This window comes from Penicillium citrinum (assembly GCF_028827155.1).
Source record: "Penicillium citrinum strain IBT 23319 chromosome Unknown utg000002l:1.0-3833315.0:1.0-3834789.0, whole genome shotgun sequence".
Classification (NCBI taxonomy): Eukaryota; Fungi; Ascomycota; class Eurotiomycetes; order Eurotiales; family Aspergillaceae; genus Penicillium; species Penicillium citrinum.
In genome coordinates this window covers 1,823,982-1,840,983 of record NW_026622687.1, presented here as the reverse complement: position 1 = coordinate 1,840,983, position 17,002 = coordinate 1,823,982, and the positions used below count along the sequence as shown (strand labels likewise).

Here is a 17,002-nt window from a genome sequence, read left to right as displayed (position 1 = left end):
CGCCGTCCTGAAAATCCGCCCGAACGCTCATGTGAAGAAATAAAACCATAAGAAGAAGGGATTGATGAGCAGCTTTTTACCAATCCTGCCCGCGATCACGCATTAATATTTCGATTGCCTCGTCTTCAGGGACGGGGTTATCGTTTAATTCCTTGACACATTGTGTCAAGCCTTCCGCAGCCTCATCCACTTGTTCCGCGCTCCAACCCGTACATGCCATTACCATGCGTCGATAGTTCTGACCCAATACGGCATTCTTTGTCTTCAATGTATCAACCTCTGCTGTAAGACCACCATTAAGGCCTTGGTAGCATTTCAGACGGTGTGCGAGGGCATCTGGCGCTGAAAGCCCTGCCAAGAAAGCTATTTGTTGCTTGGAGAAACCGGATGAGACATCGAAAGAGTCCGGGAATAAGTTCTCGAAAGTCTCGACATCTACCCCACAGCCCTTGTCTGCACTACCAACAACGACGACCTTGGAAGCGTCAAAGCCCGGTGTACCCTTCAAATTTGCCAACAAGTCCTCGGAGGACCGTTCCAGGTTCTTGATACGACGGTCAAGTTCCACCCGATCCGACGATTTGCGTTTCAGTTCATCAAGTTGTTTCTGCTCGATCTGGCGAGCCTTGGCGGATTCGCGAATCTTTGAATGCCAATGGTCGAATTTCTCTTGTTTTTGGGTCAAGCTTGCAGCCAGATCACGGTCAATCCCTCCAAGTGCTTCCTCGACCATCGTACTGATCTGAGACATTGCGGCTAAATTGAAAGATTTAGCTATTGAGTTCAACTATTATCAGGTGATTATCTTACCTTCGAGGATCTCCTTCTTCGATTTGGACAGCTGATCAATAAAGGTGTCACCTTTTTGTGATTGAGAGTTTCCATCAACCATATCAACACCAACGCCATAGTCCGCAGGTCGCAGTCCGGTGTGATTAGGAATATGCGGATCTGCGCCGACTTCAAGAAGTTGTGGAACGAGTACAGATCGTGCACGACCTGCCAGATTAAGAGCCGTATCACCTTGGTCATCACGCAGATTGACGATCTCGGAAATAAAACGCCCCAAAGAAATGACATCACTGCCTGATGTTCCATTTTGCACATGCTCGCCATTGGTGGGTGCAGCAACGATGCCGCCGTGTCGAACGATGAATTCCAGCAGGGACTCAAGATAATGTTTGGCGGAGACATGACCACCACCACCAGTCGCCGCCATCACAGCAATATGGTGTAGAATGGTTCGCCCACTATAATCCACCATGTCGATAGTCGGTGCTAGTACTTGGAGAAGACGGGGAAAGCTTCGGTAATCAAGATTATTGCGAGTTCCCACTGATTTCTGCAGAGCAGTTTCACCCGCCAAATTTACCCGAGAGATACTCGCACCTTTCGCTACCAGTGCATTCACCAGTGGCATTCGTGCAAGCATCGCAGCCCAGTGAAGGGCGTTGTTTCGATACTCATCAAGAGGAATCTCAAGATCCTCACCACTCAACTGCATCAGAGCAGGGTGGTTGGAAAAGTCCTTAACGCGCTTGTCGAGGAAAAGAGTCATAATCAACCTTTGCTTCTGGAAACCTTCAGGGTCCGAGGCGGGAGCCATGGATTCAGCACCACGTTTTTGGCCATCGTCGAGCGGTGGCGGGGGTGCAAGGTCCATGTCTTGATAGAAGGAGTCGTTTGGTTCCGTTGGAGTGGGCTCATGCATAGATAAGTTAGACGGTTCTCGGTGGAAGCCTAGGGATGGCACACCGTGATGCGATTCTGAGCGAACACGTTTGCGAGGGGGGTTCAATGAAGTCATCCTGATCATCGTGTGCCTGGTACCGATTTTGCAAACTGCTGAATCCACTATCCGACATGTACATGCTCTGTTGGCTGCTGAACGCCATACCAGACTCCTGGCTGCTCATCTGTTGTGACTGGGACTGGGACTGCGATTGAGACTGTGATTGTGTTTGAGATTGCGATTGAGATGGTTTGCGAATGACGCTTGGACGACGGCTATTGGTACTTGGCGAATCGAAACGAGCTTTGCTGATCGCATTGACAGCTGTCGCGGCGGTCCGTGAGATGTTCTGGAAAAATGTTCCTTGTTGGGGCTGGGACATGCTCCGATTCTCCGCACCACTATACAATCGCTTCCGTTGCGCAGCCATGGCTTGTTCTTTGGTAGGTGTATCCAATGTTCCTTGTGAAGGGGCACCGGGGCCGTCGGGGCCCATATCGTACTCGAGCAAGGGCCGCAGCATATCTTCGACGTTGTACTCTCGGCATAACTCCACCCCCCTGTGGTAATTGACCCATGTCCCTTGGTATTTTCCATATCCACCTTGAACCTTCTCGTGCTCGCCGGCCGCAATCTCCTTTTCAAGGGTTTTTGTTCGTCGAGCTTTGGCCACACCAGCCACCTTCAGAATCTGCGTAGCATTTAACCAGGAATCGGACCGACGCTTCATAACCGCAATCCCATTGACTTCCAATTCATAAACGGAGACATTGGAGTAAACCGCCTAGTATCGTGAAGTATTGTCAGCGAAATAGCACATGTGCGTTGTATATTGATCGAAACGACGAACGCGATAGATCTGTGGTTTATATTCGTCTTGGTATGACATATTTGACCCATAATCATTCTGCCCATCATATCCTCCAAAACTCCCGCGTAAAGCACCGTTAGACATATTGAACGAGGACATTTGTGAGCCCTTGAATGGGCGGGAAGTAGCGTGAGGAGGCTGATATCAGTAACCGAGAGTCGTTTCAGGACGTTTCTTAGGTGAATGTGTTCGTCGATGCTATATTACTCCTCGAGTACAACTTGCTACAACCCAGTCAAGTCCGATCAGCATCTAGCAAACATGGCCAGGGTCGGAATGGTGAGTGGGGAGACGTACCGATTTAGACGCGAGGCGAAAGGAGGCGCGTGTGGCTAACCACCCTCTGACGGGAAAGCGCAACAAGCCTAAACAAGAACCATACAAGATCGTCTCAAACCCGGGGATGAGACCTGGAATGTGTCAAAATTTACAGATCGAGGGGGAGATCAATGTAATGCAAGACTGATCTCAAGGTCGCGGGGTTTGGCGAAAGAGAGAAAGGCGCGTCTGTCCCGTGACACGCTTTTTGCCAAGGCTTTTTTTTTCGCGTCTTCGCCGTTTTAGGCCGAAACGCACTTTTGGCAACCTTTTCTTTTGGTTGGATGGTCGATCTAAATGGCCTCCACTTTGACATCGTCGAGGATCTCGGATATTCCATGGAAGCATCTTTTGCGTGCTTCTTTGCGGGAATGTACTTATTTACCTGATCCCGTTGCAAGGTCTTATATGCGTGGATATGTCGTGGACCGATACCGCCGCGTCTCAGAGAGCACGAGCCGCCCTCAAAATCAAAAGCTTCAGCAAGCCCGTCATGGACTCTCAGTATTACGAAGAGCCAATGAAGGGTATCAGGGTCCTTTAGAAAAAGTCTTGTTTCTCTCATATGGTCGAATTGGCAAGCGGAGACATGAGTTGTTAAATGAGTTCTTGAAACCTCCTGTGCCAAAGGATACTGAAGCAGTGAAAGCGCTTATTGCACAGCCAGCTCAATATGACGATGGATGGGAACCTCCAGAGATCGTGATGGATCTCGTCAAATCTCAGATGCATAATGGAGTGGTTATGACATCTCGTCGTCGGCCACGTTTAACGAAACTCGAGCCGGTTATACCAAAGAAGAATTCTTGGGATAGACCAGTGCCATTAGTGCGTCGGAGGAATATCCGCAAAAAATGGTATCAGACTACACTAGATTGCCTCTATCCACCATTGCCAGAGAGAGAACTTGGCATACTAGATGGCTTATTGGCAAGAACTATTCCCTGGGAGCCGGTGAAGAGAAGGAAGATACCCTCCACCGCTTCCTCCTCCCGGCCTACTACTGATGATGCTATTCTGGATTTCCTAGTTGACGGTCCTCAGAAGAGCCATACATTCCGCAAATATGTTTTGGGTCGACCGCATATTTTCACGTCAAGATTTATGCATCGTCAATGGAGGCGCATTTCAGCCCTGGTTCCTCGAATGTACCGGAGTCCGTATTCCGACAAAATGCAATTTAGTTGGGATACACCTAAACCAGTGCCATCGGTGAACTCTTACGTGCTTCCTGAAGCAGATCTGGATGCCATTTTTGGGGAAGCAAAAGCGTCAGTCCAGAGGCGCAAAAGTAACGCTGCCCCGCAACTTTAAGCAACTGTGCGCATAAACTCAAAAAGTCTTCTGTATATTATTAACTCTTGGTGTATACTACTTTAATCATCAGCGTGGCGTTCGTTTTGGTGCATATTCAGTTTATTGGAGGCTCCGAGTCAATAATGCAGTCCACTGGACGATAAACCACTTGCAATGCAAATAACTTTCGAGATACATTGCACTGGTGTAGTATAGTATACTCCCTCTTATGTAGTTCGAATCATACTCTAACAATCCAGAATGAGAAACAGCAATGGAGATAAATTCAATAGCCTTTCCCTTATGGAAATACGATTTAATTACTGGGTATAAGAATACGGTGTCGTTAGAAACAGAAATAATCATAGAACCTTGAGAGAAACATCCCATCCTATAAGCAAACCCACAACTAGCAACTCAATCACTCGAACTAGATGAGCTACTCGAACTCGAAGACGATGAACTGGAACTGCGCTTATGATGCTTGTGCTTTTTGTGGTGCTTGTCCTTCTTCTCCTTCTTATGCTTCTTCTTGTGATCCTTGCTGTTCACAGAAAACATCCCCTGATTAGCCACAGAGCAAACTAACTAGCAGTAATATATATGGGATAAACTTACTATTCGTGAGTTGCCATGTTCATACCAACAGCACCTAGAGCTGCTCCAGCTGCAGTTCCCAGGAACCCTCCACCCATCTTGTGGCCGGCAAAACCACCAGCAGCACCACCTACAAGCGTCGAGCCGAGGCCCTTTTCACCTTCGGGACCGCCGGGACCAGGAGCTTGTCCGTATTGCCCCTGAGGAGGTGCATTGCCGTAATATGAGGCATTTGCACCTTGGGGAGGTCCTTGTGGAGGATATGGCGAATGGCCTCTATCTTGAGGAGGTGCACCATAACCGGGACCCCCGGAATATTGGCCACCTTGAGGATATTGCTCGCCATATTGAGGAGGATAGCCCTGTTGGCCGTGTTGGCCGTATGGAGCCGGAGGCTGGCCGTAACCCTGTTGTTGCTGCTATAGATGATCAGCGCATTGTCCGACACCCTGCAGTATGATGATGTATCATGATCAATTATTATCACGGTGACTTACGTCAGGGGGATAATAGCCCTGTGGAGGAGGACCGCTATGTCCTTGTTGAGGTGGATAATAACCCTGACCCTGGCCCTGATGGCCCTGCTGGCCATAGTAATCCCCTCCGTATTGATTAGGCGGACCACCGTAATACGACATGATCTGATTTGCTTCTGTGAATAAAAAGTGAAGACGACCAAGGAGATGAGAGAAGAGTAAAGAGGAATGAGCAACGTGGGAAATTAATAGAGTCGTAAGCAAATGACTGCGGGGCAATAATGGAAGCACCGCCTCGATCAGCCGTTCAACCAGGCCAACCACGCTGCACTTTTGGATCGACAGCACAGCCTCCGCACACCAGCCGCGCTTCTTGTCCTAAATTGGCTTTTTGTAAAATTGGGGGCGGTTTAATTTATTTTCCTTGCCATTTAGTATGTTACATCACTGAAAAAAAAAGTATCAAACAGGCCTACTAGCAGACTGGGACAAACTTGAATCGGAGTAAACAGATCGAATGTTGGGATACTCAATGGTCCACATTTGCAGATTGACAGGCGGCGTGACGTAGCACCTACGGGCACTTGCATACATCCACGCATTACATGCAGATAATGCCAAGGCATACTAGTAGCTTATTATTATCAGATAATTTCAGAGTAAAAGTTACCCAATTGGCCGAAGACATATCAAGCAACCGTCTACGAAGTGTGGAGAAATGGTATTACGAGTACGAACTATGCACAGTGGAATTCTTTCAGGGTCCAATGCCAAATAAGGAAATGAATACGAGGGATAAGCTTTGTATAAAACATACCAACTGGGAAGCCCTTGTTATTAGATATGCACGATCAAATCTAATAAATCACCGCCGTATTTCTTTGCAGTCCCGTTCATCCGGTCCTTTTTTGCCTCGGCGCTCTAATGGCCACTTGGAAACGAGGTTTTACCGCTCACCACCTGGGCAGCGTATTCAGTGTGGGCTTAGCTCGAACAAGACTAGCATTTGTGGGTGGCCCTCGGCTACTTAGCTATGCTCAGCCCCAGTCCCTTCATGTATGCAAATTCCCTTGAATTAATATATACTGGCTTCTCTTGTTGCGTTACTATCGCTATCATGAAGGCTTTCCGGCTCAGAAAAGAATTTCCTAATAGACGTTCGGCGTACATCACCATGCACGGTCTATTCTTTCGTTGGTTTAAGATGATTAGGGTCCTACGCAAGCGAGCTCTAGGATGAAATAGCAATCTCTTTTTCTCCTGGCCGTAATCTGATTCTCATCCATGAGGATTTGACAAGATCTAACTTAGATAGGAATGGACAGAGCTAGTAATTACTAGCGTAGGCCTCGAAATTTCGAGGCCGTTATGAGAACTATTTATTCCTCTTGATCGACTATGGTGTATATCGACCAACATCACCTCCTGTATTTGGCCATGACCCAGTAAATCCATCCTGGGTTACAATATTAGTTCCATCCGCCAACCTCAGAGTCGCCCAAGTATCCTTCGAACAAAGACCGAAGGCTTGTAGATTTGAGGGAGTCTGAGCAATCCAGTGCATATAGTCTGACAAACGTTAGCTTCGGGACCATGGCCTAATGCGCGATTGACATTCACTTACTCTGGCACTGATAGGCACCTGCACAGGCCTGATAGCCTGGACCACTGAAGAATGCCCATGAAGCAGACGCATAAGTATAGATGTTGGACCCTCCATTGATGTAGTTTGCGAATCCCATTCGGCAGCGAGTATCTCCTCCACTACACCATGAGAAGTCCGGGTCTCCCCAGTTAGTGACATCAGCCACCCACGGTGCTGGGGGAATCTGTCGAACATTATCACCCTGGTCATAGTTTGTCTCTGTTTGTAACATTGAAATCATCACGTTGCTCGCCTTTCGCAGATTCAACTGATATAACCACCAATGCTCACTGCCTAGTGCGTGTAGCCAAGTACCTTTGGTAGACTCGATCAGTGCTCCGCCCTTCGCGGCGATGTTAGAACCGCCATCGAAGTCTTCTGTGGTGTGATCTGCAACCCAGTTCCATACATTCTCCACATACGCGGACGATGTAGGTGCGAAATGCATTCCCAGAAAGGCTGCTTTACATTCATTGCTAGCATCACGGCAAGAGTTAGTAAGCGCGCTTGCTCCACGAGTACCACCAACAGTAATCATCGAGTTCCAGAGAGCAACTTGACCAGGTGAGGAGCCTGCCATGTTGAATTGAACGATGATAGCACCGGGCAGGACGTCAGATACTGTGAAACGCATGTCCTGGATCTGGGCAGTACCGACGTCACCGCCATTACCAATCGCAACAACAGGTTTGGGGCTAGACGAATCTTTGAAATAAGCACCGTTGCCTGTAATGGTTGCCCAGGCCTCGCCAACAATGCGAGACCCCTTAGGGACGAAGAGAGTAGAATCAACCCGGTACTTGCCAAATGGAAAGTAGGCAATCTTGTTGTTATTTGCGGCATATTGCAGAATACTGTTCAGGACGCCAGATTCATCCTTGGAGTGGTCACCAAGTACTGTATAACCACCATTCTGAGAGGGATCCTTGACGTTGATGAAATCCGAGACGGGATTTGCGGCATAATTGGGGGCAGGCAGGACGGGATACTTTCCATTTGGCGCCAGGACAGAGGGTCGAGTGTTGGTGGAAGTTTGAGCTCCATATTTAGGATCTCTGCCAACAGTATTCGCGTACGTGAAAGTATCAACGTGGCTTTGGGATCCCAAAACGGTTTTCCCGGGTACTTGAGCGATATCCGAATTGGTGTCCTTGTTCAAGTTTTCAATGAGGAAAGACGGGTAGACCGTTGTAACGAATGTCACTCCAGAGTTAATGGACGTGGCATCGATTAAAGCAATCCAAGGAGAGCCGCCGGTGTTTCTGACTGCTGTTCCACATGTGTCGAATGTGGGTGCAATTATACTGATGGTGTTTCCTCCGCTAATCAGCATACCGACAGTATTCTGATAGAAATAAATGCTCTTATAGAGCGCTTGTTGGTGACCATCATGCCATATACCGTTCTATTTCAATACAATCAGTTATTATGATATTTCAGAAGACATTATCTTTCAAAGACTTGCCTGGCCCCGCTCGACGCGGACATCAGAAAGACCAAGGGTTGAGCCTCTACCAAGACGTATACCAGTATGTCCTTGGCCATTTGAAGAGTAGGCCATTGTAATTTTGATGTTCTGCAGCTGGGCCACTTGAGCGACGCCCCAGTATAGTGCTGTAAACGCATTGCCTTCAAATTATTAGCGTTAATCGAAACACTATAGTTTTTATATGACCGAGAATATCTTACCTCCGCTGATGCTTGTAGTATCAAGAACCAGGTTCTTCAGACCAACAGCGAACGAAAGCTCCCCAGAGACTCCAGTAGTGGGATCCTGTCCTACATCAAATTGTTAGCAATGCAAGTGACGTTTCAGAAGATTACTCACCAGATATCAGGATCTGGTCCCCAGAGAATCCGGCCGCAGCTTTGATGATAGGAGGCTGGTTGAAGTGTCAGCAAGAGCGTTTTTTTAGATTATCAATTAACCTACGTTCGTAGCATCACCCATCAGAATTGTGTCAGTGTTCATACGGATTGTGCTGCTAATTTCATATGTACCCGGCGGGATGTACACGACCTGCAAATTGATTAGCTTTCTTTATCAATGGCTGAGGCTTAGAAGCGAAGCTGAACCTACTCTAGGCTGAGATGCCAACCAGCTCCCATGTCGGGTACCACTACTTCCTGAATTGATAGCGTCTTGGATAGAAGCTCCATCTCCAGCATTCACTGATTTGAATACCGGATACGTATAGTCCGGGTCAAGGTCCGGAGCGTAGCCACGATATTGTCCTGTATGATCCATATTGGCATACCAGAAGCTCGTAGCCCGCTTCTCCAAACTATGGGCTGCCATGCTCTCATTGCTGGATGCCGGTGCAGCTGAAACCCCACCCAACAGAAGGATGAACGCCGCTGCGAACTTCATCATTGCGCCCACGTGAGTCTTGACTCTTGGCAGGAATAGAATAAATCTACTGCGATTCCTCTTGGTTTGGGCAAGATGATGGATGAAGTTCCGAGTCAAGCATCCATATTTATGTCCAATATCTTGCTGACGCCAAGCAACTTGCAAAATAGGAAATTCCTACCCAGTAGGTCACTTGAACTTGAAATCAAACTTAATGTCTCATGTGGTAATTGCGATGTCCACTGTTCAGATAGTTAGTAGGTGTACTTACACTGATGTCGCATTAGATCTTACTTTTTAGCGTGCAAAATCATCTACCAGCACCTGCTGGTCACTAGTGTTATTACTATTTAGTGGCTGAACAGATACTAGTACACCTCAAACTACCGACTCGTGGATATATAGCAGGTGTGCAGAAAAACTTTGGCTTGAACCTACTGCACGCTAATGCATCAACTTAGTAGAAATTCCCACATAGTAATGAATGAAGACAAACGAAATTGCACCAAGGTCTCACTCGCGTTGTTTATAATTAGAGCATACAAGCGGTCAACATTCAAGATCTCATGTTATGTAGTAGTACCACGCACGGTATACGGAACTTCAGCTCCAAGAATCTCAATAGAACTAGCATAAGGGCACTTTATGACTTATGTTGTTTTATCCCAGTTCTTCAAGTTACTGTTTCATTTCATGGTCCATGCTGAGGACCAACTATATCTTCCAGTCGGGACCCGCAAGATCATCAAAACTCAACTACGTATTTACTAAAGTATGCAACGTTGTTTCATAATTCTTCATGTAGAAGAAAGAATAGCGAAGACGGGATTGACAGCTCCGTGAGATGACCATCCAATAGAAAGAAGCGCCAAAAGGGCAAAAAGAGCCCTAAATGAGGATAATCCCGGTCCACCATTTTATCGGTATATGACCTTGTAGTCAGAGATATTGTCAGCTTTCTTAAAATAGCCAAGAGAAGCAAGTCCTTAGCCATCCTTTCTTTTTCCTTCACCGCAAGACTCATCACGAAAGGCATTGTTTAGCTTCTACACTATTCAATTTTGATCTGGTGTCAATTTCGCTTATGCCTTTAGTGGGGAGTTTTAGTCGCTGATTAGACTGTGGCGTGTGTTATCGGCAAAACTCCGTCAAATCGCTCATGTTTTTTAGTCCGCCACTTGTTTGAAGCTAAGATTTTCTTCGATTTGTGGGTCGAATTCAGACCTGAAATGACTGCTTATTGGCATACTGGGCCATAATAGCGCTGTCTGACAGGGTGTTGCTTGCATGTAGGGAGGGTGCATTGCATTGAGTTAATCTCCGAAGCTACGGAGTAGACTTATGAATGTGGTTAGTCTTGCAACACTAGATCTTTTTTTACAGTTCAACTTTGAAATAAGAACCATACCATATTCCTATTCAAAAATTTAGCTTTTTGCTAAACAGTAATGAAAGTTTAGAAGACGGCCCCGCGATCTTTATACCTATAAAGATTAGTTGCACCAGTCTGTAGAGGAGAATATGTCTACTACGAACTAACGGCTACAAGATAGGTTAGTATCTAATGTAACGTCAAGACTCGTGCGGTTCTGAAATTTGATTTTGTTTAATAGTGCTTAGCAAACTTCTTCGCTTGGCAGAGAAATTAGCTGGTGAGAAACACTCACCATTTATCATGGACACTTGCTAATTATTAGAAACATTTTTTGCTAATATATGGCATTTTTCCTAGATTAGATCTGAAACTCGCAGATTTCTTGCCTCAGGCGCCTTACAGTCTTGGGACTTAGAAATAGTCACTGCCAGTGACTGGTGCACCATCAAGCTTGAAATATCCAGGCTGGAGAGTCTGGTAAACCCCACGAGGATCATATTTCTTCGCGATCCTCTTCAGGCGATCCTTGTTTGCCTTGCCATAGCCTGAAATAGGATCCTGGAACATGCTAGCGTAGTTCATGTAAATATATTCCTCATAGACACCCTCTTTCTTTGCCTGGGCGATGACCTTCTCCCAGAAACTATTGAGAAATTTGTAGATAGCTTCATCGTCCGACTCATTCAACCACCAGCAAGAAATCTGCATGATTTGTAGCGGGCCATTTGAAGCGTCCAGGCCTAGAGCGTTCCCGCCGAACTTGCTCATTTTCTTCAGGATGGGCTCAGTGACTGCCTGGTAAATGATGACGGGCTGGGCACCAGGGATGCTCGCAACTTCGGGGATCATCGAGTAGAAAGTCTTTACGACCCAGCGTGAGAATTCTCTGTTCATTCGTACAGTGATAGGCCAGTATACTTCGCGAAGATGGAAGGGATTTGAGGTCTCGAGATAATTGACATATTCGACCAGAGTCTTGGAGCTCGATGTATCGGCAACGGCAGGAATACTGCGATATTCCTTGAAAATTTGAGGATCGGCAACATCTTTGGTATAGGTCAATTCGGCAGAGGCAAGATTGGTGCCATTGTAACTTAAAAAGGCAATGTATTGCTGGGCGTGGGGGTCAACAGAAGCATTGTGAGCAACGTTGATAAAAGCATCAATCGCTTGCGGAAAGTTGTTTTGAGTGAATGTCCTGGATCCTCCGTACATTTTTGGGGCGGGGATTGTGTAGAGATTGTATTTTGTGATGAGACCGAAGTTATTTCCACCGCCACGAAGAGCCCAGTATAAGTCGGGGTAAGAAGTTTCACTAACGTCGAGAATCTTGCCACTTGCGGAGACAATCTATTTGTGTTAGTAATGGGTTTGATCAAATATTTAGTATCTGAATAGACTCACTTCGAAGCTCTCAACATTGTCACAAGCCCACCCGTACAAGTTCGAATGATAAGAAATACCACCACCCAAGACAAAGCCACCAACTCCGATACTGGCAGCGCGACCTCCAACTGTAGCTAGTCCATATGGTTCAAGAGCTGAGTAGATAGACAGCCAAGTATTGCCTGGTTCAATAGAGGCAACAGATTGATCCTTATTGACAGTTACTGTATTCATATCCTTGAACCAAATACTGATACCGCCAGGGCTACTAGATGCCCCGCTAAAAGCAGCATGACCACCACTTCGAGCTGCGAATTCGCACCCAGTGAGTCTGCTCAGTAAGACTGCCGTGCTAATTTCTGTATTTTTCGTGGGTCGGAAGACGCAGTGAGGCTGGACTTCTTCCTGCTGTACCGACCAGAAAGAGTGTGTGAAGTTGCTGTATCCAGCTGAGCTTGGAGCGGAGACTTTAGAGCGGAAAAGAAAGCTCAAACTTGAACACTAATCAAATAAAGTCAGGGTATGCGCCTTCATTATCTTGGAGGCTACTCTTACCGCGGCTGCACACGCTTTGTCGGTCGATCGTGTCTGGACACCATGGATTCCTTTCAATGCCGGGATCCTGGAGACATCGACGCCTAGGTCCTCTAAAGCGCTGGCAATATTGAAATTTGACGGTTCAATTGGGGAACTAGCGTAAGAAAGGGATACTCCGCTTAGAACGGATAGCCCGCCAAGGAGCGATGAAAGATGCATGTTCTATTAGGGGACAAATTGTGGAATGTCGTATGCAGAACAAGAGTAAAAAAAATAAAACGCCCCGGAAGTTTCCGTGCTCTTTTTATTTCTTCGAGGAGACTTAGCAGATTGATCTGGATCTACTAAGCCGAACTCCGATCTGGGGCCAAAATGGTAACAGTTCGCATGGAGAAGCTAGTCATTAGAGGGGGAAACAGTTCTACACACCTCATTCGTCGCTGTCCTGGGGTAGACCGAATCCTTAAGCGAATTGGTCTAGCCAGAAGTGTACCTGTTGTCCAGACGGCTGATTGGTTGAACTCTTACCCAGCAGTTCGGATCGAATGACTTGTCTTTCCTTCGTTGCATTTCGACCGCTGGTCTGGTCATAAATTTACTCGTCTGCTATTTCAGGCGACAATTTCAAAATTTGTGGTTATTACTAGTTTGAGATCATACTAACTTAGTATGATCTCAACATGTATAATCTCGCGTGGCATGGTCTTTCAGCCAAAGATACTAGACACCGCTCTCTGAACTCTACGTGCAAGGCTCGCAAGGCATACCTGAACGGGTCGAACACTGCAACCTTACGACAATATATTCTTGGCATAGATGCGGAGCAAGCTTGGATTGATATCCTGGAGGATATCAATCCAAGCTTGCTCCAGGGCTCCGTAGGTGCCAAGGTTAGTCAGATATCAACCTTGGAAGACTGTGAGTTATGCAGAGAGTTAACCATTAGAGTATATTTGAAACATCCGGCTTCCTTCAAGTCGTTCAAGATGAGGGAGTAAGAGTAGTCAATGCTAAAATCACCACATCTCCGCCGATGTACTATATACTGCTGGTTCAAGATTAAAAACGATCGCGATAGACTTGGGCCCGATATATACTTCCCATAAATTACGCCGAGTATGCAATACAAACTAACATTTTGGGACAAGTTGAGGGATGATTAAATAGAACGAAAACAAACAGCGCTGGAAAGTTGATCTCCACCTCCTTTTCAACGATGGGCATTCACTGTAATTGAATGGTTACATCGGGGCATGCGGCATTGATCCTGGATTGATCGGTCTCGGCCCGGCTGGCGCGGATGTGCCTGAGTGGTTCGGCCCGAATGTGGGGCGTGATCCTACTGTATAAAGTGTGTATAGAAGCTCGATTGTTTATTTTTCTTCAAGCGGTTGTTGGGGACAATTTAGATGATAGTCTCAGCAGAGATGACACCCATTGAGGATAGACTTGGAGCTGATGTTACGATGTCGTCAGGGTGAGTGGTACTTGCGACGAAGACTGCCAAATGCTATAAAACTTCTCTGTAAAGTCTACTTTTTTCAATGGATACACACTGTCTCACGATGTGATGGCTCTGGAGCTTTTCAAAAGCTGTCATTGCCGCTATGCATATTATTGCACAGATACGTCGACCCAGGGGCCGTGACACAGAGAATAACATGTGGATTTCAGTATCACTACAAGAATGTACATCTACGTTTCTCCAGTGACATCCGATTTTCGGTTGGCGCCGCGGAAGGAAACACTTGCATCTTGTTGCCTCGCAGAATTTACGACCTTGCAAATTATCAATATCACCATGACGCCATTTAGATGAATAATTTGCGTTCCGTCAAATTATTGCTTCTCTCGAGCGATGGTGACTTGGAGTGATTGGATAGAACCCGAAAGCTTTGCCAGTTGGATATCGTCGTAATTTGGAGAATTGATGATGTATGTGAGCAATAGAAAAGCCTCAGCCTCGAGCTGCTTCTAGATTTTCTTGAAGTGGGTGCGATGCATTGTTAGTTGCCAGTGTACAAGTTTGTTATCCACAGCAGTAATGTTATACAGCATTAGAGCTTCAATTTAAAAATTTGCAACGCTCTCTTATTCCGTAGCGTGGACTTGTGCTCGAATGGCATTGTTATGACTCGGATATTATACGGGACATTGAATTTGGTATCGGGACAAAGGAATTGGTTCTGCTATTCAAGGGCTCAAAAAGTAAACACTACATTTTCTATGACACTACATGTACCCTAATTGAATACATGTGCAATCATATGCAAGCAAATCCTTCATATCTTCTATTGTGATGTTGGTTGGAATTTGGACCTTCGAAGGTCTCTATGGAACTTACAATTTAAGCCTTGGTGCATTCAAGTTACTTCTCACCAACCTTGCAGGGAGTCGCAGCAAGGGCATTGCCGCACTGAGTACCAGCTTTAGAGGCGCAATCTCCAGAACTATCTTTAGAAATAGCCAGGACAACATGGCTGTCAGTCAGGTTCGGACCAGCCTCAAAGGGCGAGGTGCCGCAGTAATCACCGCCAGACTCGTAATCGGAAGCCATCCAATTGCAACCGTAGTTCTGATAAGCACAGTCGTATTCGTCGGAGTGGATGATCACGGCGGCAGCAGAGGACTCAGCGGCTGCGATGGAAGAGCGAGAGGCAGAGGGAATGGCGGAAATGGCGCTCTTCACGGAAGCAGTGGGAGACAGAGTGAAGGAGGTGATTGGGGGCACGGAGGTGTTAGGAGTGAAAGTCGCGGAAGAGGAACTGGCGGAGACGAGCTCATTATCCCCAAGACGAAGGACATTCAGACTGCCCCCTCGAAAGTTGAGGATGCAGACCAGGTTTCGGTTTGCGAAAACGAAGTCAATGTAAGTTATATCTAAAAGGAATTTCTCGGATCGAAATTGATAGTCATTCTATTTTTTTAATTTTTTTTTTTTTTTAGTTCCCCACTGCTTCGCAGGACTCCATGAACATTCTCATTGAAAAGCACGAATTGATTAGCGTGACCATGCTGACTGGTCCTATCGCTGCTACACTGCGTCTCGACGAAGGTTTGACTCAAGTATTTTATTTGAAATATCTCGTGTCATATTTTTTGGATACAGTCGACTAACAATGATTACCAGCAATTTGCCCCCAATGTCAATGGCCTGGTATCTAGCTGCGCGAAGGAATATATCATCTTTTAATCACAAGTCACCGTCGTCATCGCTGGGCAACTCCATCCAGTATGCCTCGGGTGCAACGTGTTTGAGCCAATCAGGGTCATGGCAACTATGCAGGGATTGATCTGGGGAGTAAACGATAGGGAACTCCTGTAGAAAAGATAAAGACGTGTTAGAGGAAAGGGAACTAGCGGGGAATGACAAGAATGCCCCCCCCCCCCCAAAAAAAACATACCACGTTGACTTCATCCGTCAATTGTTCCAAGATCCATCCAAGAGGCCTTCTATCAATTCCGTCTGCAATAATTCTATTTGCCTTTTCATTGAGATCTAGATGTGTAGTATAAAAGAATGGTATGTCATACAGACCATCAGACCAAGAGATTTCTGTCGGGCTGATTGCCCGTTTATCAGTCTTTTCATAGGCCTTCCAGGAGAAGATCGAGACTGGTATTGAGGCTGAGTTCTGGGAATCTTGCTGGGAAGGTATAATCTCCTCTTTAGGACCAGATATCAGTTAATTTAAGGGGGGGGGGGGAAACCGATAGTATAAAGAATAGAGTAAACTTACTATACCAACAGGTAGCATTTTCGATACTCGCCCGATCTGCTAGATCAACCATGATAATAGCAGCATCACCATCTTCCATCCACTTCGCCCTATCCTGAGATGTACTTTGAGCTCCCGAGATATCCCAGAAATCAAATTTTGCACAGCCGATATTATAGCTATTCTGTGACAGATACTCATCTTATATCAGGAAATATGTCTAGTAAGATACAAGAAAAAAAAATGAGACTTACAGTTGAGAAATGGATTCTCTCACAATTGTAGCCATCTGTCGGGGTATATTCGGATTGATGGAAACCGTCTAACAGGCAGGATACCCAGCTTGACTGTAGAGCCCAGGCTCAGAATTCTGTGTTCAAATCAGATATTATATGTATCATCATACCTTGCCAACACCTGCATCACCGACGAGTAATAGCTTGAGAACTTTCTCAGAAACGTCCATGATAGAATGTGTAAGGATATCATTAGAAGGTACAGATTCTGCGTATAGAAGGCAGTGCGGGGGCCAATCTCGAGTGGGGCCCAGCCTGATGAACAAGTCAGACACAAAAAACATGGAAGTAAACAGCTACGAATGTACTGTATATAATTAGAACAATATAGACACAATCAGATTAGAAGTAAACAGCAGTCTGAAACATCGTCCGAAAGCAATTAAATACATCGATATCTA

The 17,002-nt window shown here is 46.1% G+C and overlaps 7 protein-coding genes across 7 annotated transcripts; 2 read left to right on the top strand and 5 right to left on the bottom strand.

Moving 5' to 3' along the window:
* Positions 1 to 76: 76 nt before the first annotated feature.
* Positions 77 to 2,687, bottom strand: N7469_002506 (putative APSES transcription factor (MbpA); the record flags this gene model as incomplete). The annotated part of the gene is made up of 4 exons (XM_056641426.1): positions 77 to 756; positions 811 to 1,808; positions 1,870 to 2,516; positions 2,583 to 2,687. The coding sequence occupies 4 exons, from the start codon at positions 2,685 to 2,687 to the stop codon at positions 77 to 79; spliced, it is 2,430 nt and encodes an 809-aa protein (XP_056503920.1).
* A 531-nt stretch (positions 2,688 to 3,218) lies between these two features.
* N7469_002505 (uncharacterized protein) lies at positions 3,219 to 4,235 on the top strand (the record flags this gene model as incomplete). The annotated part of the gene is made up of 1 exon (XM_056641425.1): positions 3,219 to 4,235. The coding sequence occupies one exon, from the start codon at positions 3,219 to 3,221 to the stop codon at positions 4,233 to 4,235; it is 1,017 nt and encodes a 338-aa protein (XP_056503919.1).
* A 399-nt stretch (positions 4,236 to 4,634) lies between these two features.
* N7469_002504 (putative glutamine-serine rich protein MS8) lies at positions 4,635 to 5,452 on the bottom strand (the record flags this gene model as incomplete). Its single annotated transcript, XM_056641424.1, has 3 exons — positions 4,635 to 4,761; positions 4,836 to 5,233; positions 5,312 to 5,452. The coding sequence occupies 3 exons, from the start codon at positions 5,450 to 5,452 to the stop codon at positions 4,635 to 4,637; spliced, it is 666 nt and encodes a 221-aa protein (XP_056503918.1).
* A 1,234-nt stretch (positions 5,453 to 6,686) lies between these two features.
* Positions 6,687 to 9,309, bottom strand: N7469_002503 (glycoside hydrolase family 55 protein; the record flags this gene model as incomplete). The annotated part of the gene is made up of 7 exons (XM_056641423.1): positions 6,687 to 6,859; positions 6,915 to 8,340; positions 8,422 to 8,564; positions 8,625 to 8,714; positions 8,764 to 8,818; positions 8,869 to 8,955; positions 9,016 to 9,309. 7 exons carry the CDS (start codon positions 9,307 to 9,309, stop codon positions 6,687 to 6,689), a joined length of 2,268 nt encoding a protein of 755 aa, XP_056503917.1.
* A 1,765-nt stretch (positions 9,310 to 11,074) lies between these two features.
* Positions 11,075 to 12,805, bottom strand: N7469_002502 (FAD-binding oxidoreductase; the record flags this gene model as incomplete). The annotated part of the gene is made up of 3 exons (XM_056641422.1): positions 11,075 to 12,013; positions 12,068 to 12,550; positions 12,605 to 12,805. 3 exons carry the CDS (start codon positions 12,803 to 12,805, stop codon positions 11,075 to 11,077), a joined length of 1,623 nt encoding a protein of 540 aa, XP_056503916.1.
* Positions 12,806 to 13,266: 461 nt separating this feature from the next.
* Positions 13,267 to 13,584, top strand: N7469_002501 (uncharacterized protein; the record flags this gene model as incomplete). Its single annotated transcript, XM_056641421.1, has 2 exons — positions 13,267 to 13,476; positions 13,564 to 13,584. The coding sequence occupies 2 exons, from the start codon at positions 13,267 to 13,269 to the stop codon at positions 13,582 to 13,584; spliced, it is 231 nt and encodes a 76-aa protein (XP_056503915.1).
* Positions 13,585 to 14,954: 1,370 nt separating this feature from the next.
* Positions 14,955 to 16,594, bottom strand: N7469_002500 (uncharacterized protein; the record flags this gene model as incomplete). The annotated part of the gene is made up of 5 exons (XM_056641420.1): positions 14,955 to 15,466; positions 15,791 to 15,905; positions 15,991 to 16,253; positions 16,327 to 16,484; positions 16,560 to 16,594. 5 exons carry the CDS (start codon positions 16,592 to 16,594, stop codon positions 14,955 to 14,957), a joined length of 1,083 nt encoding a protein of 360 aa, XP_056503914.1.
* Between the last annotated feature and the right edge of the window lie 408 nt (positions 16,595 to 17,002).